Source organism: Balaenoptera physalus (assembly GCF_965194825.1).
Source record: "Balaenoptera physalus genome assembly, chromosome: 7".
In the NCBI taxonomy this organism is placed as follows: domain Eukaryota; kingdom Metazoa; phylum Chordata; class Mammalia; order Artiodactyla; family Balaenopteridae; genus Balaenoptera; species Balaenoptera physalus.
Window position 1 is genome coordinate 28637575 of NC_138886.1, and position 27845 is coordinate 28665419.

The 27845-nt window shown below is 35.0% G+C and overlaps 1 protein-coding gene and 1 long non-coding RNA gene across 11 annotated transcripts in view; one reads left to right on the forward strand and one right to left on the reverse strand.

Annotated features, from left to right (window-relative positions):
• Positions 1-16601, forward strand: part of LOC309665079 — a 100679-nt gene extending 84078 nt beyond the window's left edge. Inside the window, exon 3 of the long non-coding RNA XR_014266195.1 lies at positions 16490-16601. This is a non-coding gene — a long non-coding RNA (uncharacterized lncRNA). The remainder of the gene's footprint in view (positions 1-16489) is intronic.
• Positions 1-27845, reverse strand: part of SMC2 (structural maintenance of chromosomes 2) — a 52544-nt gene that overhangs the window by 18621 nt on the left and 6078 nt on the right. For 7 of the 10 annotated variants that reach the window (XM_082471179.1, XM_082471178.1, XM_082471177.1 and 4 more), the window contains exons 3-17: positions 27355-27504; positions 25227-25349; positions 24566-24604; positions 21825-21935; positions 21569-21613; positions 20050-20283; positions 19668-19817; positions 16447-16680; positions 14841-15000; positions 14213-14330; positions 13308-13446; positions 12806-12925; positions 8225-8429; positions 6145-6280; positions 3187-3311 (exon numbers count right to left, since the gene is read on the reverse strand). In XM_082471179.1, coding sequence (XP_082327305.1) covers positions 3187-3311; positions 6145-6280; positions 8225-8429; positions 12806-12925; positions 13308-13446; positions 14213-14330; positions 14841-15000; positions 16447-16680; positions 19668-19817; positions 20050-20283; positions 21569-21613; positions 21825-21935; positions 24566-24604; positions 25227-25349; positions 27355-27504 — 2089 coding nt within the window. Of the gene's footprint in view, positions 1-3186; positions 3312-6144; positions 6281-8224; positions 8430-12805; positions 12926-13307; positions 13447-14212; positions 14331-14840; positions 15001-16446; positions 16681-19667; positions 19818-20049; positions 20284-21568; positions 21614-21824; positions 21936-24565; positions 24605-24672; positions 24738-25226; positions 25350-27354; positions 27505-27845 lie in introns of those variants that run through there. The other 3 variants (XM_082471184.1, XM_082471176.1, XM_082471183.1) reach the window with 3 other exon arrangements.

Consider the following 27845-nt stretch of genomic DNA (forward strand, 5'->3'; position numbering starts at 1 on the left):
TAAGAGCTGGTTCTTCAAACTGCCAAACTTTTAGCTAGACCTAAGGAAAAAAGAGACTCAAAGTCAGAAATAAAAGATGAGATGTTACAACTGATACCACAGAAATATAAAGAATCATAAAAGGTTACTATGAACAATTTTACACCAACACACCAGACAACCTAGAAAAAATAAATTACTAGAAAAGACAACCTATCAAGATTGAATCATGATGAAACAGAAAATCTGAAAAGAGATTATTAGTGAGAAGATTTAGTAAGTAATCAAAAACCTCCCAACAAACAAAAGTCCAGGATTAGATGGCTTTACTGGTGAATTCTAACAAACATTCAAAGAATAATTAATACCAATCCTTCCTTCTCAAATTCTTCCAAAAAGCAGACAAGGAAGAAATGGTTCCAAACTCATTTTGTGAGGCCAGCATCATCCTGATACCAAAACCAGACAAGGACACCACAAGAAAAGAAAATTATAGGCTATTACTCCTGATGAACATAAATGCAAAAATTCTCAACAAAATTTTAGCAAACTGAATTCAACAATACATTAAAAGGATCATACACCATGACCAAGTAGGATTTATTCCAGGGATACAAGTATGGTTCAACATCTGCAAATCAGTCAGTGTGACACATAATATTAACAAATGAAGGATAAAGTCATGGTCATCTGAATAGCAGAAAAAGCATCTGAGAAAATTCAACATCTATTTATGATAAGAACTCACAATAAAGTGAGTACAGAGAGAACATACCTTAACATGATAAAGGCTATACACGACAAGCTCACAGCTAACATCACACTCAATGGTAAAAAGCTGAAGGCTTTTCCTCTAAGATCAGGAAGAAGATAAGGATCCTTGCCTACTCTCCACTTTCATTTGACATAGTGTTGGAAGTCCTATAGCAACTGGGAAAGAAAAAGAAATGCATCTAAACTGTAAAGGAAGAAGTAAAACTGTCACTATCTGCAGATGACATATTATAAATAGAAAACCCTAAAGACTCCATCAAAAAACTGTTAGAAATAATAAGCAAAATCCAGCAAAGTTGTAGAATACAAAATCAATATATAAAAAGTCTGTTGTGTTTCTATACAATCCCATTTACAATTGCATCAAAAAGAAAATACCTAAAAATAAATTTAACTAAGGAGGTGAAGGACATGTACACTGAAAACTAGGAAACACTGATGAAAGAAATTGAAGAAGACAGAAATAAATGGAAAGATATTCTGTGCTCACGGATTGGAAGAATATTGTTAAAATGTCCATACTACCCAAAGCAATCTACAGATTCAAGTCAATTCCTGTCAAAATTTCAATGGCATTTTTCACAGAAATAGAATAAACAATCCTAAAATTTGTATGGAACCACAAAAGACCCTAAACAGCCAAAGCAATCTTGAAAAAGAACAACAAAGCTGGAGGAATCATACTCCCTGTTTTCAAACTTTATTACAAAGCTAGAGTAATCAAAACAGTATAGTATTGATATTAAAAACAGATCAATGGAACTACTGAATAGAGAACCCAAAAATAAACCCACACATACATGGTCGATTAATTTATGACAGAGGAGTCAAGAATATATAATGGGGAAAAGACAGTCTCTTTTATAAATGGTGGAAGGAAACTGGACTTGCAAAATAATGCAACTGGACCACTAAGACCATACATAAAAATTAACTCAAAATGGATTAAAGACTTGAACATAAGACCTGAAACCATGAAACTCCTAGAAGAAAACACAGGTGGTAAGCTCCTTGACATAGGTTTTGAAGATTTTTTGGATCTGACACCAAAAGCTAAAATGAACAAGTGGGACTACATATCAAACTAAAAAGCTTCTGCACAGCAAAGGAAACCACCAACAAAATTAAAAGGCAAACTACTGAATAGGAGAATATATTTGTAAATTATATATTTGATAAGGGGTTAATATCTAAAATATGTTAACTCATACAACTCAATAGAAAAAAACAACCAAATCCAAAAATAGGCAGAGGACCTGAATACACATTTTCCACAGAAGACATACAGATGGCCAACAGGTACATGAAAAGATGTTCAACACTAATCACCAGGGAAATCCTAATCAAAACCACAATGAGATATCACTTTGACCATTAGAATGGCTATTATCAAAAAGATAAGAAATACCAAGTGTTAGCAAGAATGTGAAGAAAGAGCACACTTGTATACTGCTGGTGGGATTGTAAATTGGTGCAGACACTATGGAAAAACAGTATGGAGGTTCTTCAAAAAATTAAAAATAGAACTATTGTATGATCCAACATTCCACTTCTGAGTATTTGAAGAAACCAAAGACACTAACTTGAAAAGGTATCTGCACCCCCATGTTCACTGCTGCATTATTTACAGCAGCCAAGACATGGAAACAACCTAAGAGTCCACTGATGGATGAATGGATAAAGAAACTGTGGTATACACATACAACAGAATATTATTCAGCCATAAAAATAAAAGGAAATTCTACCATTTGCAATAACATGGATGGACCTTGAGGGCATTATGCTAAGTGAAATAAGTCAGAGAAAGATAAATATCATATGATCTCACTTATAACGTGGACTCTTAAATACCCTAGCTCGTAGATACAAAGAAAAGATTGGTGGTTGCTAGAGGCAGGGGTGGGGGAGGTGAGTGAAATGGATGAATTTTTAATTTTATAAAAGAGAAAAAAAAAAGAATGAAAATACTAGTGGGGGAAATAGGTCTGTGAATATTGTCCTAAGGAACAAGACAAATTTAAAACTACCATATACAATTAAATTCTGATTAAAGGTATAATATAGGTTCTTAAAATTTGGGACAGAGATAGCTATAAATTGAATTACACATTAAAAAATTCTGTATAACAAAAATACTATAAACATAAAGCTAAAAGACAAGCACGTAACAAAAAAGATATTTGTAATGTGGTGACCTATAAAAAAATCAGTACTCTTATGTATGAGAACAATAAAAACAAGCTATGAGCAACCCAATAAAAAAGGGCAAATTAACAGAAAATTATTAAAATACTTAAATTGAAAAATATTTTTTAAAATTAAAATATTTAAAGTAATTAATGCAGATGAATATATAATAAACACGAGAGCTTCTAAATACCTAAAGTAAGGTTATCAGTAGAAACAGATTAGCACAGAATGTTTTTGTCTTACCAATGATTTTTTTAAGAGCATCTAATTCTTCTTGTTGCTTGTGATATGAGCTTTGCTGAAGCTTGGTTTGTAATAAATCTGCCTCCTCAGTTTTCATCTCCCACTGCTGTTTTAGTTGGCGATACCTTAAGAAAGAGAAGTTTATAATAAATGACAACAGTTTTTCTGATGTTTGAGACATGCTTTTAAATAACAGGCTCTTACCCAAAACAAACTCATACAACATAATATAAGATGCCACTGGTTACAAGACTCGTTTTGATGACTTCCACATTTCTGAGGCATCAATTAAACTCAAGTTTGACTTGGTTACTGAAGGTAAACAACCCTAAATGACCAAGACCAATAGTAACTATCCAGAGAAATATTCTTAATTTTAGAAAATACTAATAATCTTTGAATAAATAGGTTTCCTTAAAAATAACTCCTCCCACTGATCCTTATCAAAAAGAAAAACTCCGTAACAGCTCCCCATCACAAAAATAAAATACATAACAATTATATAAAATTTCAAAAATTTTGTTATCTATTAATCACTAGTTTCAAATGTTAAAAAAAATAATAATGTTCCCTACATTTTGTAAGGAGACTGGTAGTTTAAAATGGCACAGTACTGAACTTAAACATTTGCAAAGCACTTTTTTTGCAAACCCTATAATTCTCCCCCAGTTCTGGATGCTTCAAGTTATTTCTTTGGAAGGTATTTCGCTAATTCAGCTGCAGTGAAATTTTAAATTACAGTAAATTCAAAGGTTACTTGTCACTAGAAATTCATGAGGTTTGAGGACAAAGTAAGGAAGCAACTTATAAAACATAAATACTCCCTTGAGTATTCTTGTCTGAGACTGCTTGACAGCAATTAAAAAGCCATAATTTTAACTTGAGTCATTTTCCAACTCATTTAAAAATGTAAAGTGTAGAAATGTGAAAAAAGATATAAGCTATTTTCCTGATATGATCTATGAAAGAATGGCTTTAGTTGACCCTTCCACTCTCATTTTTCAAAATCTATTTCTCTTCCTTAACCTCTGGGCCACAATTAGTCTACAAGACAACTCTGCAGAATAAATGATCCAGTATTGCTCAACAAAGTTAACAGTTCCAAGCCAAATGTGACCACAAACTCATTGACTTGACAGAGCCTCCACATATCAGAGAAATCTTTTTGTATCTTTCTCACAGAAAAAGTTCATTCACTTTATGGTTAATGTATGTTAATGAAGGTAAAAGGCAGGCTTTACATGTATATAATGTTTGAAAGTGGGCATTTTGATACAATTTACATATTGGAATGGCCACTTTGACTTACTGTAGCAATCTTTTCCATATAATACTGTGTCCCAGAAAAGTCTTGGTACCATTCTGTTTTGATGATTTCAGAAGATGAATGCCAAAAGTTTACCAAAAAAAAAAAAAACACTTCAAGTTTTTTTTAAATTAATTAATTTATTTTTGGCTGCGTTGGGTCTTCGTTGCTGCACATGGGTTTTCTCTAGTTGAGGCGAGCGGGGGCTACTCTTCATTGCAGTGCATGGACTTCTCATTGCTGTGGCTTCTCTTGTTGCGGAGCATGGGCTCTAGGTGCGTGGGCTTCAGTAGTTGTGGCTCGCGGGCTCTAGAGCGCAGGCTCAGTAGTTGTGGTGCACTGGCTTAGTTGCTCTGCGGCATGTGGGATCTTCCCAGACCAGGGCTTGAACCAGGAAAGTCCCTCATTTCAAGGTTTTTATCTCTCTCTCTCTCTTTTTTTAAGCTTTATTCAGTATTATGAATTCTAAATAAAATGTTTGATTTTAATTTTATCTCAGTTCCCATTTGCCATCTTCAGAGTGACTAGAAAAAAATTACAATTAAGCTCTCAAATACTGTCCTTAGTAAGTTTGTGGCATTTATACTCCTGAAGTTTTTACAGCAAGTAAGGACTGTTCTCCTGGATAACCACACGGCGAGTTCACTCACATCATTCCGGTATTTATTCAACAGTCTTCTTCTCAGTAAGGCTTTCCCTGACCACCCCATATAAAATTTCAACACCTCTTTCTTTGCCCTGGATAGTTCATATCTCCTTTACTATTTTACTTTTTTCTTCTTAGAACTTAGCATTATCTAACATACATTTTACCAGTTTAACTTTTTATATTGTCTGTTGCCCCAGCTACACATATCAAAACAAGATGAAGAGATGTATGTGTTTGACCCCCTGCTATATTCCCAGCTCCTCGAAGAGTACTTGGCATGAGGCACCCAACGGTAAATAACGTTAAGTGACAAAAAAAGGTTACATTAAATAGCATGGTACCAATTTTGAAAAAAAAAAAATGGCATACACATACTGTGTCATACACAAAATATGTATCATACACATACTGTGTCATACACAAAATATGTATCATACACAAACAGAAGTAATGTTGAAAAGTACGCACACATACCTATATCCACACCCACACAGAAAATACACTGTAAGTAAACACTTTAATTCTAGCAGTGACTTTTGACATCAACTTGTTTAACTTCTCCATAGGAAACTTAGCAGTCTTCATCTACAGGACAGCCATAATGCTGCAAAACTTAGTGCAGACACCCGATCGACGCTATAATATTACATCATTTCAAATCAAGGACCCAAGTATCCTCTGGCATCAACCTCTAGAGTATCTATGGATTTCCTCACTAATCCCAGCAGAATGTTAACAGAGTAGATTGCAGCAGAAAAAGAGGAATATTTGGCTGATTTTTCTTTCCTTCTTTTAGCTTTCCCCAATTTCTTAAAACAAAGACACTATTTATATTAAAAAAAAAGAAACAAGTTATTAACTCACAACTTATTCAATAATACCAAGGTTATTATTAAAAAAAGTCAGAAGTATTTCTTTAAATAAAATTTTCTTTCATCTTCTACCATGCAAATCTTTGACCAAGAAAAGTTTTAAATACAGCTTAATCCAACCAAAGTCTTACTTTTCAGCAGTGTTTTTAAGACCTGATAATTCCTCTTCTAGAGCCTGTAGCTCATTCTCCTTGATTCTCAGCTCATCTTGAACATCTTTGAGTTCTTGAAACTTGGTTAAAATAGAAGCTGCCTGGGATCGAGCACCTGACAGAGGCAAATTGAAACAGGCCTTTGACACCAAGTTACCACGTATTTAGTAAGCAATAAAAACTTTTCTGAGAGAATTATACTTGAAATAATTCAACAGCCAATCTTTAGTAAGTTTATGAAGGTACAGAATTCACTTCATCATTTGAATCTTAGGGCATACATACTTGATAACAAATAATACTTCTAAGTAGATGTGATGGATTATTTATTCAAAATAATCATTGCCCTTGCCTACTGGGCCCATCCCTCCCAGGCCCATTTCCCTCTCTACTGTCATCAGGCTTAGCCATGTGCTTTGCTCTTGCCAATCAGTGGGAAATGTACCTCTTCTGAAAGGAAGCTTTAAGAGGCAGCACATAATTTACCATGTTTTCCCCTTCCCTTCCCATGAGAAAAGTATGTTCAAAAAAGGGACTTACTTCTCAGTCAGCCTGGGTCCCATAATGAGAATAACATGGAGCAGAGACAAGTGACCCACAGTTAATGTAGCATAATTATGGAATAAACTTGTAAGCCACTGAGATTTGGGAGCTGTTTATTACCACATCATAATGTGGTCTAAACTCGATGTAGCAGCGTAAACTGGTTTCACCTTACGTGCACTATAACTGTCTGGCAGTAACAGGCTGAGGTGTTAGCTTGGCAAGAAAACTCTAGGCTTGATGGGAGGATGCAAAGGTCAATTAGCAATGCTATTGTGAGCACTTTGTTTATATGATACGGAGTTACATATTTGCCATCTCTTAAGCAGGAATTTTAAGAACCTCCAATTCAATGAAATCTAAAATGTTTCTTCTATTTTAGATATTTAAAAATATTTGGTCTCTATCTTCCAACTGCAGATGCTAGTCATCTTGTACACTGGGGAACTTGATACTTTATCATGGAATTCATTATATTGGCTGTTTTCTTGGCCTAGAAATAAAGACACTTGATATCTCAAGAGGCATCCAAGTCTCTTGGTTTGGTTAAAAGCACAAACTCTGTAATCAGACCACCTGAGTTCAAATTCTGAGCTCTGCCACGTACCAGCAAGTTACTTAATCACTCTATACCTTAGTTTCTACAACTGTATAATGGAGATGATAGTAATGTCTACCTCATGGTTGCTATAAGGATTAAATAAGCTAATCATTTAAAGTCCTTAGAATAGGGCTTTATAGAATGATAGAAATGTTCTATATCTGCACTGTCCAATTACCCACTAACCACTTGTGGTTACTGAGCCCTTGAAATATGACTAGTGCAATTAAGGAAATTATTTTAATTTTATTTAATTTTAATTATCTTATTTTGGTGTAAAGAGCCACATGTGGCTAGTAGCTACTGTATTGGACAGTACAGTCTTACAACACTGCCCAGTACACAGTAAGTACTATTTAGTGTTTGTTATTTATTACATGGTCACTTGACATGGATCTGGAAACTCAGTGTTGCAAATATTAGGACAAGAAATATATGGTCATTATCTAAGAATTCCTTACTTAAGGCATTCAGGCAGATTTAATTTTTTGTTTTACTTTTGACAGGAGCAGTAACATATACACAAATTAAAAGTTAACATGTTTCCTAAAGGAGAAGTGGGTAGTTAAGCTACAAATGTACTGACTAAAAAGACTTCATATCCCAGTGACTAGAATATCTTAATAAGACAAAAAGCAAGAGAAAATAAACGGAAATAGACTTAAGATGAATAAGAAAAGCTATAGGACTGATTACTAGCCTATGAGTTCCTTCAGGACAATGACAGTGTATAATTTCTCAATTAATATTAAGCACCTGTCACAAAGCAGGTATTCAAAAGAAAACTCAATCCTCTGATTAGGAATAAAACACTGGATTAAGTCATTCCAAGCCCAATATTTCCTGTTTAAAAAAAAAAAGCCCCCATCCTATTTACCACACAGAATTGTGAGGACAAAATGATATAAAACCTACCTCCACTCAACGTCCCGTGAGGATCAAATACATCACCTCCTAGAGTTACGGTTCTAGTCATTATCCTTTTATCGAAAGCTACTTTTTTTGCATTATCCATATTGTCACAAATAAATGTTGTTCCAAAGACAAATTCCATTGCTTTCTGAAGTTCTGGTTTGTATTCAACCAGGGAAAGAGCCACATGAACATTATCAGGGCCAACCTGGGGGAAAATAGTTAATGTCATGATACATATTACTCCTTTCCTTTCAAATATTATTTTATAAAATAGTAAGAACTGCCACAACAGAAACTGAATACCTATCCAGCACTACAACTCCTTTTGAATTTTCTAAAATGCTATAGAAAACTCAACACTTTTAGAAAAAAACAATTCCAAGTTTAAACACTGAAAAATCTAAGTAAAATATTTAGCTAGAATACCAGTCATTATGAGAGTTTCAATCAAGCAGAAGCCACTACCAAGTTTCTAAATTCAAAGTGGATTATTTGAACACACTTTTTTTTTTAAACATCTTTATTGGAGTATAATTGCTTTACAATGGTGTGTTAGTTTCTGCTTTATAAACAAAGTGAATCAGTTATACATATACATATGTCCCCATATCTCTTTCCTCTTGCGTCTCCCTCCCTCCCACCCTCCCTATCCCGCCCCTCTAGTGAACATCCTTTCTTAATTAAAGTACATCAATTTCTGGATCAACACAATTACATAAAATGTTTTGCTTCAATTATTAACTTGGTTGTTCCAAAGTGAATACTTTCTCATTCAAATAAAACATGCTAAGGCAACCACCTGCCAGTTACAGAAATAAAAACAATAATTGAGTAAAAAAAAAATCTTTTTAAAATCCCTCAATCTTTTATTTTGATCCAACTGTCTTTTCTCAACCTTTGTTTATAATGTCTACCTCTGCCCACATTTTTAGAACAACTTAGCATACTTTATGGAGCTTAGTAGTAGCAGAAATCATAATGAAGGCAGCTCTATGTAACATATGTTCAGCAGTGTCCTCTGACATAGCAGTTACCATTAAATGGGTCTGGCTGAGGGATCTGGGTAGAAGTGTTTTTGTTACTTAAAACCCCAATTGACTTCTAACACTGGAACTTGACATAGGACTAAAATAACTTCCAAAACTTTCTAGACTCTAAGGTGATTTTTCTAAGTAAAGGATGTAAATACTAACCAAAAATACCACCTTTCAATTACTCTGTACTCATCTTTCTTCTTCTGATATTAAACAATTTTCATTGAAGGCGTCTCAATTTCAAGAAATATAGTGACTATCCATTTAGTATCTTAATTATACATGCATTTTCAGGTTTCATGGAATTTTCTTTTCAACTCATGCACTTGGAATGCCTGCTCAATAACTGATATCACTGCTGAATGTTATGATTGGCTTCATGTTTTTACCAAACATTATGCAACCACAACAGCCTTTTAAATGTATTTCCTTGTACTCATCTGTTTACTAGTAACCACACCACTTTAGACCTATCTCAGCAGCTGACTGCATATACTGGTTACCTGCTTTGTATGTTCAGAGGTTGGTAAGCAATCTAGAAAAGCTCTAATAGAGAAGCATCGCTGTAAGACGGATGGATACCTTCCATAACGGTTGTCACTGCGGCCAGTTTAAGTGTGCCTGGCATGAAAAAACCTGAAGAATTCTTGTATTTATCTATAAGCTCTATAATTCTATTTGGAAATCAAAAATTTAACATTTAATGCCACCTGATAGTCATGTGACTTAGGTTTAAAGACATTCTAGAAGATGGCAGAGTAGGGTGATGGGGAACGCACCTCCCCACAAATACATCAAGAATACATCTACAAATGGAACAATTCTCACAGAGCACCTTCTGAATACTAGCAGAGGACCTCAGACACCTGAAAGGACAAGAAAGATCCCCATGTAACCAGGCAGGACGAAAGACATAAAAAAGAAAAGAGGAAGTGGGACGGGACATGTACCCTTGGAGGGGAGCTGAAGGAGAGGAGAGGTTCACACACCTGGGGAGACACCCTCACCAGTGGGGAGATCCAATGGGACAGACGGGGAGCTTCGTGGGCTCAGAGGGAAGTGCAGCAACCAGTCTGTGACAGGCAGGACAGAGTGAGACCTACACGGACGGTCCGTGCCACGGTCCTGCACGCCCCAGCCTGAGACACGTGTGGTGGTATGGACAGGGGCTGGGCGCTGGAATGTGGGGTTTGGAGAGCTGACCTGGGGGGAGGACCACTTCTGTCTGCATGGAGTCAGCCTGAAGGGACAGGAGCAGCCAGGAATGTTCGTGGAAGAAGCCCCAGCCACCACAGAAGCAAAGCGCTGCTGTTGAGCGGTGTGCGAAGGGCACAGCCGCCACTGCAGCCTCTTTCCGCACGCACTGGCACCTGCCGCTGCAGGCACTACAAGGGGCCCCCGCCTGGGCAGCCCCCGCATCCTGACCGCGGCCCTGGTCCCCTCCCACCTGGGCGGGCCCGAGCACCTTGACCGCCGCCCCGGCGCCCTCCTGCCTGGGAAGGCTCATGTGCTCAGGGGCAGACTCAGGGGCAGACTCAGGAGCAGAGGCTGGTGGGTCTGAGCCCCAGGGGCCGTGTGACTAAGGAAGAAGAGCTGAAATCTCTCCTCGCAGCTTTGTGAACCATGGACTTACACCTCTGCTGCCGGCTTTGTAAATTTACCGCCTGCAGAATATCCAAACAGACGAGTGCTCCTGCAGCTGAGACAGGTCTGGCTTTAGCAGCTGTGGGCTTTGTGCGGGCTGAACCAGGCCAGAGTCTGAGCTGCCTCCATAGGTCCCACAGCAACTCCATGTGCATGACTGCTGCAGTCCTGGCACCTGACTTCAGTGGATCTGCACTGGTGGCCTGGTGAAAACAATGCTGTAGAGACACCAGGGCCAACTGCCAGCATACCCACAGTTAAGAGGGGACGAGAGCAGGGCCAACAACAGTGTACTCTGTGAGCCCGCACAGTGGGTGGAAGGTGACACAACAGAGCACAATCACAGGTGAACTCCAGAGGAGGAATACTCAGTGGTTTCTCTCCCAGTGGGAGAGAAATCCTGCCTACCTCACACCGCAGATCAGAAACACAGCTCAGAAACACATCTGGGGGCTTCTACTCTAACAAATAGGGAGCAGACCCTACCCCTGACGGCAATGACAACCACAGAGGAAAGTGGAGGCCCCGCTCAATATCCAGTGCAGGCTCTGGTCACCACAACACTGGTCACTGCCACAGAATAAAGAAAAAAGTATGAGAAAAAATGAGGACAGTCTCAGAGACCTCTGGGACAACATTAAATGCAACAGCATTCACATTATAGGGGTCCCAGAAGGAGAAAAGGGAGAAAGGGTTTGAGAAAACATTTAAAGAGATGTAGCCGAAAACTTCCCTAACATGAGAAAGGAAACACTCACTCAACTACAGGAAGCAAGGAGAACCAAATACAGGATGAACCAAAGAAGGAACACACCGAGACACATATTAACCAAATTGACAAACATTAAATACAAAGAAAAACATTAAAAAGGGAAAAGCAACAAATAACAGAAGGGAACCCCCATAAGGTTGTCAGCTGATTTTTCAGCAGAAATTCTGCAGGCTAGAGGGAGTGGCATGATATATTCAAAGTGATGAGAGGGAAAAACCTACAACCAAGAATACTCTACCCAGCAGGGCTCTCATTCAGATTCAACAGAGATCAAAAGCTTTACAGACAAGCAAAAGCTAAGAGAATTTAACAGCACCAAACCAGCTTTACAACAAATGCAAAAGGAACTTCTCTAGGCAGGAAAAAAACCCAAAAAAGAGTCCACAACTAGAAGCAAGAAAATCACAAATGGGAAAGCTCACCAAGAAAGGCAAACATAAAGTAAAAGTTGGAAATCATCCAGACACAAATATGGTATCAAAACCAGCAACTGTGAGAAGAGAAGAGTACAAATGCCAAGAAATGGGAAATGCATTTGAAGTTAAGAGATCAGCAACAGAAACACTCATAGATTTCAAAATCAAACTTATGGTTACCAAAGGGGAAACGTGAGGGGAAGTGATAAATTAGGAGATTGGGATTAACATATACACACTACTATAAATAAAACAGATAACTAACAAGGACCTACTATATAGCACAGGGAACTCTACTCAATATTCCATAATAACCTATATGGGAAAATAATCTGAAAAATAATGGATATATATATATATATATATATATATAACTGAATCACGTAGATGTACACCTAAAACTACCACAACATTGTAAATCAACTATACTCCAATAAAAATTTAGAAAATAAAATAAGGACATTTAATACTACAACTTTAAAATATCAAAGGGTATTTTAGTCTTCCAACATTTCTATTCTCTCTCCATCTAATTTCACAAAAGCCAACTTATTCTCTTTGGTATCTTAACTTTTTTAAGCATGGTATCACAATAAAATTTTGTGCTTTGATATATGATTTAAATCCCAATTTACTTCAAAGGACAAAGTTAATGTCCTGTAATTAAAAAAAAAAAAAAAGTAAGATGCAGATAAAACATATAAAAAAGACTTACAAGATTCTGAGCAACCCTCAGAGTTTCTGGAGCAATACATCTGGCTGAAATTTTATTGAGTGGAATTATAGTGTATCTACGCTTCAATTCCCCCTTTTCTAGTAGCTTTTTTCCAGTAACCTAAAACATTGTGCATTAGAAATGAAAAAAATATTAATGACAGAGAACATTTAAATGGAATGAGTACAAGTTTAGGAATCCATAATCAAATAAATGCTGAGTGCCTCTATCCTGAACAATCAAAATTCTAAGATTGATAATATGCATTCTGGGCTCCTGAGGCAGCATTACTCAGCCATAATAAAGAATGGAATACAGTTAATCAAATATAATCAATAACATAATAAAAAAGTCATTAACTCTATAGTTTTACCCTGTAAAGATAAGCATCCAGCCTTAGGAGAAGCTTAAAACATCAAGAAAGTACCCAGTTCTACTAGGAGCACATGATTTTTCAAGCTAAACAGCAATTGTAGGTTTTCTTTCATTAAAATCAATTTACCTCTGTGTCTACTACAACATTGTAGAGTCGGTCCCCAGCCACCAATTCTAAAGCTGTGGTTGCAGAAGTATCTTTCACACTAATCAGTGAAGCTACAAGTCCTTTCACACAATTTCTATTCCAGTTCTTCTCTGGATCCCTAAAACAGAAAAGTGGACAAAAATTAATCTTAGATAAGAAAATAGAAAAAGTTGTACTTTAGTAGTCAAGAGCTCTTTCTGACAATACATTAAAGTGATAGCACAAGAATCATATAGTTTTAACGAAACAAAAATTTTCAAATGTCTCAGATGACTAGCCAGCTACAGGCATACCTTTTATTGTGTTTCACAAATACTGCTGTTTTTTTGTTGTTGTTTTGCTTTTTACAAATTGAAGGTTTATGGCAACCCTGCATTGTCAGCTGATAGTATTTTTTAGTAATAAAGCCTTTTAAAATTAAGGTATGTACATTGGTGTTTTACACAATATGCTACTGTACACTTAATAGACTATTGTTTTAAAATCAATTGAAAGATCTTTCAGTATACATGTTTTCAATGTAACAAAAATAACTTTGATGTTCTAATCTTTGTAATACATATATTAAGTATTCCATGATAAAAGGACCATATAGTAAAACAAACTGTAAAATGTTAATGTTTACAGTTACTTAATATTAATGATATAATAACTTTAAAGGAACTTTCCAACTGAGATTAAATTCCCCTCATTTTGGTTTTAAGATTAGTGGCATTAGTAGCCTTAAATTTCATAAGAATTTCCCCTGCCTACAAATCTGAAACATTCAATAAACGTTTAAGGAAAAAATATCAATTAAGGAAAAGCAGCTTATAATAACTTTCATACAAAAATATATCCTGGTTATTACCATGATGTTAGAATTCAATGTTTAGCTCTCTTACCTGTAGGCAAATCGAAGATTGGGAAATCTGGCCAAGAGAGCTTCATATGTTTCTTTCAATCTACTGATATCACGAGATAGCTGCCTGCGCCTTTCCAGAAGGCATTCCTCCTTGTTTTCTGAACAATAAGTCATAAGTAAATTGAAACCAAGTTTTAAAAACTCAAATATTCTACTGTTTTAAGGAAAATATTAGTAACCTCTATTTCCAAAGCATTTCTAAAAGCAAAATACAAACTTCTGGTAAGTATTAAATAAAAGCATGCTTGACATTCAAATTTCTATCAAGTGTCAAGGAGACATATTTCCAACACATAACACCATTTTCATGCCAAGGAACAACATATGAATTGGATACCTACTAATGTAGAAATATATAAATAACATTTTTGAGTTTTCAAGTGGCACTTCAGAGTGACTGAAGCAGGAAATTCCCAGTATTGAGCTTTCAAAAATTCAAAGGGTTGATTTATACTTATTTTTTGTGACTATATTTATAAATAATTCCTATACTAATACCCATTAATATTAATGGGATAAAATATTTCCTACTTGCTATCTCCTTTATTTAAGGAAGTTTCTGTCAATAATCACTACTTCCTAATGATTTAACATCTTTAAAGGCCAACCTTCATAATTTAGCTTTTTCATTTCGGCTTCAAGTTTTTCTCTAAGTTTCTTCACAGCTTCTAAAGCTTCTTGATCCTTCCTATAGCCACCATCCATCTTCTTAATTTCTGTTTGTTTAGTCTTTAATTCTTGTTGGGCATGTTTCAACTTCATCTGAGCCTATAACAGAAAAATGTAACAGACTATATGAGGCAGACAGTGCTAGTGATAAAATGGCCACAGATTCAGATTGCTTTAAGAGACATCGGCCTTGAAAATGTAACTGTTTGGTCACTTGGATCAATATCTCAATAGATCAATCATTTCCCAATGTTTTCACCTCAAAACACTACTCAGAATATAAATGAATAAAAGCTCCAATCATTAAATAATTTGCAATTTAAGTCCATATTTTTAATATTTATAAAACTGACATCAATGAGCTCAAAAATTATATCAAAGAATAACTGTCACTAGCTGGTTAAATTAAAAACAAAATAGAAAGCTATTTCTATCACTTTCTTCCCTCCTTTTCCACTTAGATATGCATGTTTGCATTTAGGTATATTTGTGTTGTATAATGAACTGTACAACTGTACTGAACAATGAGAAATAAAATCATACAGGAAAAGGAAGCTAAACTGACAGAAAAATTTAAAAGCTGTAAGTCTGATACTTAAATGCTAGTTTATATAATTGAGCACTATTCCTTAAAACCATGAACTAGTTATTCTAAGATCTAAATGAGTGTATACTTCTTTAAAACTGAAAAATGGTGGACTTTTCCCAATATAAAATAAGTTAACAAAAAAAACTGACCATCATCTTTTTTGTGACCATAATCTTCAAATGAAAAAGCTGCAAATATATAATAGAAAACCTTGAATGGGATTAATACACACACATCTGTGTATATTTTTAAAGATGAGTCCTCCATTAAAAAACAAAAAAGAATGTGCATGTGTATATATACATTTTTTCTTTCTGCCATCAAAACTCCTGCGTTCATAGGACTTCTAAGCTGCACAACTATCTAAACAAATATGAAAACCATTTTAATAGATCGAAAAGCCACTGAAGATTATGAAATCAGAGTAGGGAAACCAAAGACTGGAATGGGGGTAAATGGGAAGTAGAGATACTTCCAAGGAGGATATTACAAAGTTTCAGAAACAAAGTTTTAAAGAACTAAGTGTGGTGGACATAGAAATGAAGACATTTTTGTTTTCCTTTTAAAGCTTAAAACTTCAATTTTATGATGTCAATAAAATAGCAAAAAGATGAAAACAAGCTAACCTCAAATATTCCACACAATGCTGAAAGCAGAACAGAGCATTTATGGCACTGATAATTTCAATTAATCTATAAAGGTATTTTACGTTTTATAGCATCTTAAACTAACATTGTCAGTAGTCAGCAATCAACATATTTGAATTTCATTGTTTTAGGTGCTAAACAGTGACAGAATATAGTAAACAATAAACAAGTTCCTTGATATTGATCTGATTATTTTCAACATTTTATAACAACTGCCGAAGCATAATGTGAAGGAGCGTGTCAAAAAAAAATGAAAATAAAAAAATAAATAAAAACTGCAATCACACAGTGCTTACTGTCTATATTTACCTGTTTGGCTTCTGTCTGAGCTTTACTTATGTCATTTTTACAGGCCATCATTTGACCAGCAAGAGTTGCTTCTGCTCCATCTTCATTACTGGACAGGCCAGCAGAAACAGCATTGAAGTGCTGCTGTGCAGCAGCCAAAGCTTCAGCATCTTTATTACTTGCTTCTTGAAGGGCACTCAGCCCATCTGTTATCTTTTTAACCTCTTTTTCCTTTGCTGCTAAAGTTTTAGAATCCTTTAGGAAGAGTTTCAGATTGGAAAGTATTATATTTTAGAAAACCATCCATTTTCTTAAACACATATACCTTTATGTCATCAAATTTCACAGCAATTTGAAGTGAACATGGTAATTTAACCATCATAACTTTATACTTTATTCCCATTTTGAAATTCAGCCTTTCTCAGTTTTTAGGATAAATGTACCTCTTATCCTAATAATACTTTCATTCCATATGTTATAGTCAAATCTGGGAGACAGTGAACTAAAACATCATTGCAAATTTAAACAAACCACTTGAAAAAACTAAAAATCAAGTTCTAAACCTATAAAATTGAAATAATAACCACCCTACCCAAAGCTTAAAAGTAGAGATTTTAGGATTAAGAGCATGTATATGAAAATATTTTATAAGCTATTAAAGGCCATAAATTTAAGTGTTAAATAATTATGGGAACAGCATTACTAACACTTAACACCTTTTAAGTTCTAGTAACCAGGTATCTAATGCTATGTAAGATATCAGCACTGAAAGAAAAAAAAAAAAAAGAAAAAAAATCTAGTTATATTTACATGAAAGTGACCAGAAATTCTGGCCCACTTAATTCATGATTCATTGGATATTTATTAGATATGTACCAGGCATTATTCTAGACATTAAAGACACAGGGTCCTCAGGGAGCCTACATTTCTAAGGTGGAAGACATAGTAAACAAATAACTAAAGCAAGGTAAAGGGACAAGAAATGATGGGACTACTGTTTTGAGAATGATGAGGGAAGGCCTTTTGTGATGATATTTTGAGCAGAAACCTAAATGAAACAAAAGGAGTGATCATGCTAATACTAGGGGGACAGCATACTTGGCCAGCTCTGAGGAATATGCTTGGGTGTTAGAGGAACTGTGGCTGCAGCACAGTGAGCAAGTAAAAGCAAGGTAACTATTAAGGACACTACTGAGTATCCCTCCTGGGAGGTGATGGCTTCAACCAGGTTAGCAGTGAAGGAGGTGTGAAAAGTGGCTGTATTCTGGATATACTTTTAGAGTCAACAGAATTTGTTGATGAATTAGATACCATAGAGTTTGAGAGAAAAGGGAAAATTCAGGAGGACTCCAGGTTCTGGAGTGAACAGCTAGGTTAACAGCGGTATCATTTACTTACATGAGGAAAATTCAGTAACTCAGGCAGGTTTGGGTAGGTAGGGAAAATTTAAGAGTTCTATTTTGGTTATGTTAAGTTTTAGACTTTTTAAAGTCATCCATATAAAAATGTCAATTAAATAGCTTGACAAATGAGTCCTTCAAAGAAGGAGTCAAGGCTAGTTATTGATTTGAAAGGCATCAATATATAGACGGTATTTAGGGCTATAGGGCTGGATGGGATCACCTAAGAAATGAGTGTATATAAAAGAAGTCTGAGCACTAGCCCTGGGGCATGCCAGCATATGTATTTTGATTTGTATTTCTAACCTGGATTCAAGGTTCATATATTCAACTATCAAACCAACATCTCTACTTAGATGTCTAACTGGCTCCTCAAGCCTATTATCCTCCACTCAACAAATGGTAACCATATTTCAAACTGTCAAAGACAAATCTCTGGAGTTATCCTTCAGTCCTTTTTCATATTCAAAAACCAATCTGCTGGCACTACTTACAACAGCCAAGACATGAAAACAACTTAAATGTTCATGGACAGAGGAATGGATAAAGAAGATGTAGTGTGTATGTACAAACACACACCCCCACACACACACAATGCAATATTACTCAGCCATTAAAAAGAATGAAATAATGCCATTTGCAGCAACATGGATGGACCTAGAGATTATCATACTGAGCAAAGTAAGTCAGAAGGAGAAAGACAAATACCATATGATATCATTTATACGCGGAATCTGAAACATGACACAAATGAACATATCTACGAAACAGGAAGACACAGACATAGAGAACAGACTTGTCGTTGCCAAGGGGGAGGTGGGTGGGGAAGGGATGGGTTCGGAGTTTGGGATTAGCAGATGAAAACTATCATATACAGGACGAATAAACAACAAGGTCCTATTGTATGGCACAAGGAACTATATTCAATATCCTGTGATAAACCATAATGGGAAAGAATACGAAAAAGTGTATACATATAACTGAGTCACTTTTGCTGTATAGCAGAAATTTAACACAACATTGTAAATCAACTATACTTCAATTAAAAAAGAAAAATCTACTGGGTCTGTCTGCTGGACCTATCCTTAAAATACACATAAATTCCCACAACTTCTCTAATATCCCAACTTCTATTGCATTTATCCAAGGGCTATCACCTGGACACCTACTACCGGGATTCCCTGCTTCTTCCATTTATCTTTAGTTTATCCTCAAAACAGCAATAGTCCTATTAAAATATTAAAATGTCATGCTTCTGCTCAGCCAACTCCAGCAGCTTCCCATGCCACTCGGAATAAAGGTCAAAGTCCTTCACATGTTTTGCAAAACCACATGTGATCCTACACCCCATTACCTTTCTGCACTTCTACTACTTAGTGATAACCAGCTACACATCTCTTTACTCTTCCAGCACCTTAGGCACTTAGGGCAATTGCTGTTCTTTTGCCTGGAACATCTTTCCCCACAGCCTCCCAATTTATCTACATTGTTCTCTGACCTCCTTCAGGTCTTTAATGAAATACAGCCCTCCCAATGAGACCTTCGATGGCTACCCAATTTAAAATCCCAAACTACACCCCCACCTCCCCTATACTACAACCCTCTCCACTGCTTTATTTTCTCTCCACATCAGTTATCACTATATAACATATGATATTTTTCACTTATTTATCTTCTTTATCATCATTTCCCTCACTGGAACAAAGACCCACAAGGTATTTTGTCCATTGCTACATCCTACCCCAAACAACTACCCTTGATCCATAGCAGACACTCAATAAATATTAACAGAATGGATAAATGTATATTACTAGAATTAAATTACACTTTTCGTTTGCTTACCTCTACCATATTTTTTTCCAGCTCTTTGCGTTTGTTCTCTTCACTTGCCAGATTTTTCTTCTTGAAATCAAAGGCACTTTGAGATTTAGTATTAACTCGCTGAGCTTCTGCAAGAGCATCTTCTAAAGATCGGAGTATACCTCCAATTTCCTATAATCAAATGCACCCAATTCAATCAATGTACTTACACATTTGTTCATGGTGTCCTTTTCTTGTATAATTTCTACATAAATTATTGACTTTTTATAAGCTATTTCATTATTATACTTCAAGATTAAGAAATTGATACAGAAGACAATGCCCAGTAAATCCTAAATAGTTATTGTATAATATATAATTTTTTTTTCAGAGTGTATATTCTATTCTTACATATATGCCTGACCTTATCTTTTCTTTTTTCCAACTCTTCTATTTCATGACTAAGTGCTTTTATTTTTTTATCATTTTCAGACAATTCTTCTTGAAGCTTCACAATTTTATCCTGCATTTCTTTTAACTCCTCAGCTGAGCGTTCTTTGGTATCTTCAGCCAGCAAAAACTGATAAGCAATATATAAACGACTCAAATGTTCTATTTCTCTCATTAGCTTTTGGTACTCCAAGTAGGAAGATCTTTCCTGAAAGAGAAATCACCAGTAAAGTGTAACTCAAAATTCATATTTTTAAACAAATTTGGAAAGAATCAAAATACAGCAACATGTATAAAATTTCCCATTACATGATGTAATGGATTTTGTCTTAAACTGAGTGATCATGGATTATAAATTTTAGGAAGCTTTAAATAACATTAGAACTATGGTTAGATAGCATAATACCATCTCTAGTGAATCCTTTGTGGTTATTTCTTCTCAAATATAATCAGGCAGTTGGGATTAACAAAGAAATGCAGACATAAGATTCACAGACTGGCAGTAATAAGAAGTCTATATAAATACAACCTACACAACCATGAATGATACACTATTAAATGTTCTTTGTAGTAGTATTACCAAGATGCCCACCCAACATTCATTCATGTAACTATTTATAAGTATTTGCTCACACATTACTAAACTTGATTCCCATTAGGACCTACTGGGACAAAGTAACAAAATAACAAAAAATTCCTAATTTCAAGAAACAAATTCAGGGTGATTAAATGACCACTCCATATTATCAGATTTAGAAAGAACTTGTCAAAATCAAACATGACATCTAGGTTTAAACTCGTGATCTAGTGTTTTCTACTAAATCATACATACAAAAGGCAGAACCTTCAAGATCACAATTTTTCAGTTTTTCCAATAATGTCTATGCTACTATATGGATTCAGAAGAGAGCTTGAGAAATATCAAACTTTAATGAACATTTAATAAATTCCTAAATACATAATTTAAAACCAATGTGCTATAAACACATTCTTTCACTGAAACACCAATTACAATGTCAGAAGCTGCAAAGATTATAGAGAAAACAGTCATCTGTTTCAATACCTTTCATTTACCAATTGCCTTGACAGCAGCAATTGTAATGATAGCCCCCTCTTATCCGAGAAGTTATTCACTCTACCAAGAAAAGTCACTGAGAGGGCCATATCTTTATGAAATATTATTCCATTCAATTCTAAGTATACAGGAAAATTTAGACTTACTTCTCTCCAACAAAGAATTAAAATCTGGCATATTTTCTGAAATTAAGACAGGCAATCTATTTACAAAACCATTATGACTTAATAGATATGAAGTACATTGTCCTCTACGAGCAGAAGGCTGAGTATGGACTACCAACTCTAACGCCTTATCTCATCCGCCAGAATAATTCCTGAGAAGTGGTACACATTTCATCCCCATGTGTATGATCGTGGATACATCACCAATTTTGAGAGACATTCTAGCTGGCTGTCCTCACATATATAGTAAATACCTCTTTTAATTTCTGAATGGTTGGAGTAATTTCTTCTTCAAGTATCTGGAAAATAAAGGAAAATCATATCTTTCAGTATGTGAAGTACCATTAAAGAAATTTAAAAGGGAGAAGTAGGATGTAAGACTAAGGAAAATTGAACTAAGGCTGGGCAGAGGCAGGGGGGTGTGTGGTAAAATTTCCCTTTTTACAGCAGAGAAACTCTAAATGCAAAAGTACTCTCTTCTCTCAAAATATTTTATATAAATTTAATTACCGTCTTAATTTCTTTCAGCTTAGCCTCCTTTTTTTCTATAGTCTTCTGGGCAGCTATTTTTTTGTATTCATACATCCTGGTTCCAGCTGCTTCTTCTATCATGGACAAAATCTGGAAAGACGATTGTATTAATGTTTTAAGAATCCAAGACAATGAGTCTCATTGGAATTTACATTAAGGATATTATTTAATGCCTTAACCTAAGTATCGTAACAAAATTATGGATCATAAAAGTTAAGTACATAAAATTGTACATATTAGCTAATAACCCTAACATTCAAGAAACATTCCTGGCCTTCACTCAAATTCTAAAATCAAACTTTATGCCACACTGAGGTTCCCGAGTACATCTTTAAAACTGAAGCCAGTAATTCCTTCCTCCTCTTTTCCTTCAAATACGAGTCTTAGAAAAAGTAAAGGCTAACAACATTCAGTTTTCATTTTAGAAATTTCTACTTAAAATTGTTCCAAGTGAGACTTCAGCCATTCTGTTCCTACAAGGATGAAGCATGGCCTAACATTTGCATTCCAACTGTGGCACATGCTTTAAGAACTTGGGAAAGTAACTTAATTTTCTCTGTTCCTCTGTTTCTTCTTCTGCAGAGTACTGATAGTATCTCACAGCACTGCTGAGAAGTAAACATGAAGTAAAATAATTCATGAGAAGTACTCTGAAAAAGGCAAATATTAATTAAAATTTTGTAAGAAGGACAATTTTGCTAGCACTCCTTTTTCAGAAGCTTCTACTCACCATCAATCCCTATCTCAAGAGGATTATTTCTCTGAAAACCATTCTGATTTCTATGTATTTGGCAGGTTTTGAATTAGAAGTTTTCCCTTAAGATGTTATCTAAAGAAAATAAGCGTGACCTATGGTCAAACCAGACTAGTATTATCAATTATCAGTCGTCTTCTTAGTTCTTCTCCATAGAAAAAAAATACCAAAAGAGCTTTTGCTCTTATACAAAACATTCATTCCTTTGTACCAACTCTTCTCAAGGGGGCTCTAAGAGAAAATTAAGTCTTAATGTCCTAAGCAATCCATTGTATGTAATGAATTAATTTCACTCAAATCTTTTTCTATAGGCTGACATGGAACACCAGTTGAGAAAGGCTACTTTATAGAGGCAAAATTTCTTTTAATACTGTATCGGGCACATAAAACTCCTAGACATCAGTCTTGGCAATGATGTTTTTTGGATTTGACACCAAAAGCAAAGGCACCAAAACCAGAAGTAAACAAGCGGGACTACATCAAACTAAAAAGATTCTGCACAGCAAAGGAAATCATCAACAAAATGAAAAGGCAACCTACTGAATGGGAGAAAATTTTTGTAAATCATATATATAAGTGGTTAATAACCAAATACACAAAGAACTCATACAACTCAATAGAAAAAAATCAAATGAAAAAAATGTGCAGAGGGTATGAATAGATATCTTTCCACAGAAGACATACAAACGGGCACCAAGTACATGAAAAGATCGTCAACATCACTAATCATCAGGCAAATGTAAATCCAAACCACAATGAGATATCACCTGTTAGAATGGCTATTATCAAAACAGCAAGAAATAACAAGTGCTGGTGAGGATGTGGAGAAAAGGGAATTCTTGTGCACTGTTTGTGGGACTGTAAATTGGTGCAGCCACTATGAGAAACAGCATGAAGGCTCCTCAAAATATTAAAACTAGAACTATCATATGATCCAACAATTCCACTTCTGGACATTTATCTCAAGGAGCCAAAGACACGAATTTGAAAAGACATCTGCACTCCCATGTTCACTGTAACATTATTTACAACAGTCAAGACATGGAAACAACCTAAGTGTCCACTGATGGATGAATGAATAAAGAATATGTGATATTTATATATATAAATAAATTAAAGAGTATTATTTAGCCATACAAAAAGGAAATCCTGCCATTTGTGACAGCATGGATAGGACCTTGAGGGTATTATGCTAAGTAAATTAAGTCAGACACAGAAAGACAAAAACAGTATAATCTCACTTATATGTAAACTCTTTAAAAAAAAAAAAAAAAAAGTGAACTCATAGTTACAGAGAAAAGATTGGTGGTTTCCAGAGGTGGGGAAAGGGTGGTGGGCAAAATGAGTACAGGTAGTTAAAAGGTACAAACTATAAGTCCTGAGGATGTAATGTATGGCATGGTGACTACAGTTAGTAATACTGTACTGCATATTTGAAAAGTGCTGACAGAATAAATCTTAAAAGTTCTCATCTTTAAAAAAAATTTTACCTGTGTGGTGACAAATGTTGAGTAGACTTACTGTGATCATTTTGTGATATATACATATATTAAATATATGTATATATATAAAATCATTATGTTGTACACCTGAAACTACTTTATGAATATCTCAATTAAAAAAATAATTTTTAAAAAATTTTGCTTAACAAGGTCCTAAGACTTTTCTTTTACTTCTTTTAAGGATTCTCATTTAATCCTCAGAACAGACCCTGAGGTAAGGATTATTGGCTCCAATTTACAGATGAGGAAAGTAAGGCTCAGAAGGTTTCTGTTACATAACTTAAAAAAAAAATGGGGCACAGTGTTAAATATTAAAAAACAAAACTATTTTCTCTACTAATCATTCTTAAATGTTTCCAAGAATTTTAATAATGGAAAAAATTATGTTAAAAAAATTGATTACCTAGAAGATTAAGACAATATCTGTAATTACTATTTTTACTGTCCTTAAAGAGTACTCTTACCTCTGGAGGTTTCATATTCAACACTTTTGTAATTCGGCCCTGAAAATAAAATTGGCAAACTTACTATGATAATAACAAAATACAGAAAGAATAACCTAAAGACATACATGTTTATCTGCACTGAAGCTGCTGTATCCTAATACACCAATCTTTTGGGAGTTATTTCTTCCACCTACATGAAAAGATGTTTCTTTTATTAGATTTGAGACCAAAGGTAGCTTATAACTCTAGAATTTTGTTACCCACTTCCTCACGAGTGATACAAATTACATAGGTTATTAAATGATACAAAGTTAACTTGACCATATTTCCAAGACAGTTAATATTAATGATGTAGAAGTCTCCAATTATAAGACAGGTAAGTATATAAATAAATGTTAGCATAATTATTGAACATTTCTTGATTTTTTTGGAACAATGGCCCTCCAGGATAAGTCAAAGAAAATTACTTCCAGACATTCTTCAAAATTCAAATGTATACAATATACTAGAACACGTAAGTACAAAAAACTAACCCACATTTCTTAACAGGTGCCCAAACAGCAGCCTAATAGTAAAATAAAAAATGAAAAATCCAAACAGAAGCACTTCTCTTGTAAGTTAAAAAATAAAAGATGTCAAAACTATTATGAAAGAGACATAAAGACCACAAACGAAATACCTGCATGATGAGAAAGTGAGGGTTGTTAACATTAAGGCCAACAGAACAAAAGAGATCCTGTACTCTGGTATTGTTTGCATTTACTCCATTGATTAAATATTTATTTCTGCCACCAATAACCACCTAAAAAGGAAAGAATTTTAAAAGATATAAATGAACACACACATCTTGAGCTATGATGATAAATTCCCAAATACATTATTTTTCATGTTTGTTCTGTCCAACTAATGGTAAACAAAATCAATCTAGGGTAAATAAATAATAAAGAAAGTGTGACATGGTCAAAAAGAATGAGATTGAGTCAGGATAACTGGCTTCTAATCCAGGGACTTTTGCTAACTAGTTATGTAACCAAGCACAAGCCTCCTAACCTCCCCTGCAGTGGATTAGGTCTCTAAGGTCCCTTCTAGCTTCGTGTTTCCAAGTATGTGTAGATTGTAGTTTCTATCCCTGATCACCCTCTTTCTACAATTTTCCATACTCAGAGGTTAACCCCTCTTCCTCCCCTTTTTGATTTCCAAAGGAAAAGAAGTCAGAAACTGAAAATGAAAGGCAAATAGTTTAATATCAATCCTTGTCAAGATGCTAAAAGGGATTAGTAAAAGATATGACTGGTAAATACTTGAAAGAAAAAGAGTAACCATGGAACTTCGTCATGGGTTTAATAGGAACAACTTATACTAGATACCAGCTTGTTCACACTATACTATAGCACTTGCATTATCATTTTTTGGGTATGATTGTCTCACCCATATTTTGAGGTCCTTAAAGATAAGGTATGTTTCTCATTCTTTCTATCTGTATTTCCCAGTGCATTCAACAATGCCCAGCACACATTAAGCACTTAATAAATATTAAATAAATATTAATTCACTCCTTTTTCCTGACAGGATTATGAGGGTGGTAGATCATTTATTAATATATTTGAACAACAGTCCTAATATACCCATAAGTAATTTGAGACAGTCTTTATAACAAAATTATGGTGAAGATACAGGCATATGGACTGCATGAGGACAGGAATTTTGGGTAGATTAGTAGCAGACTTACTTAAAATCCTTAAAGGGTTATTATTTGATAGATGCTTAATGAAAGAGAACAGGATTCTGTCCCAATCTAGTCAATCCCCCCCTTTTTTTTTCAACCAGAGGCTTTCATTAAAATAGAGAGGGAAATCTAAGTTACATAATGCTAAGTTGAAGAGTAAATGCGAATTTTTAAAAATAAAACTTTGACAAACTGAAAACATTGTCTGACTGTAATAAAAAAGATTTTAAGGGACAGATGTAAGGGCCTCCCTTGGTTTCAAAAACCTGCTTAGATACAGAACTGGCAGTATGTGGCTAAGTAATAACACACATGAACAATTTAGAGTGATTTTAAGTAAATCAGATATGAATTCACAATGTATCATGAACTCTCCAACATCATATTGAGAAAAATAGAAGTAGAGTACTTAAAATGAAAGAAGCAACAATTCTGCTTAATCCTGTCGTAGCTAGACCAATTCTCGCATATGCAGTGTGAGGTGCCAAGCATTAAAAAAAAAAAAAAGATATAAAAAACTGGAGCAAATTTTTATTCAATGTGGTGAGACAACTGAAAGACCTATGAACAACTGAATATCAATTGAAAGACCTAGAGATTTAGCTTAGAAAACTGACTTACAGAACACTTAAATGTTGAAATATGGAATAAATTAGATTTGCTCTTGATGCTCTCAAGAAAACTAGGATTAATGTGTAAAACTTGAAGACAGCACTTTGGCTCAATATATAGGAATAACTTTCTAATTAGACCTTTCCAAAAACAGAATGGGTTACCTCAGAACATAGAAAGATCCCAAGAGCTACAGGTGTTCCAGCACAGAGAGAGAAGACTCAAGTGTGGTTCAAGATTTAAGCATGAGTGCTTGGACTGATGGATTTCAGATCCCTTTCAATCCTCTTGGCACATGGCGGAATTTGCATGATCAAAATGTAACATAAGGAAGATATTCTTAAGGAATCTAGTCAGTATTTGATCCATCAATTTTGCTCATAAACTTTCTCTCTCCAGTAGTCACATTGCCAAAATGCACATCAGACCTGCAAGTTTCTAGGTAACCAAATATTTAGTAGCCACTCACCTGCCTTGTTACTGTAATTTCATCATGAACCTCAAATCCTAAAGGACTCTGCTTTTTGTCAGAATTATCAAAGGTGATTGACACGGAGGCTTTGGTAATACCAGCCTGCCCATTTTTGTAAACTAAATCTTGTAAATTAGAAGCCCGAACCTAAAATAAAGGAAAAGTTTCAGTTACAAAACCCCATACTACATAAAATAGCACTAAAAATGTTCTTCTTGCTGTTGGAAAATCACCCATGTAGTATCCATTAAGCAGCCAAGGATAGGCAGTGGCATTCATAAGCAAGAAGAGCAAAGAAAATGGGTAACAACCTGAAATGGGCACCTTTCTCCATAGGACTTTTTCAACCCTGAACAGATCTGTTTTCTATTCATTTCTTAACAAAAGCTCATTTGAAAGATTTAAGGAAAGACAGTGTCTAAGAATTTCACTATTCATCCAATCCCATTAGAAGGTCCTGAAAAGGCATTATAATGGGTGGGGGGGTG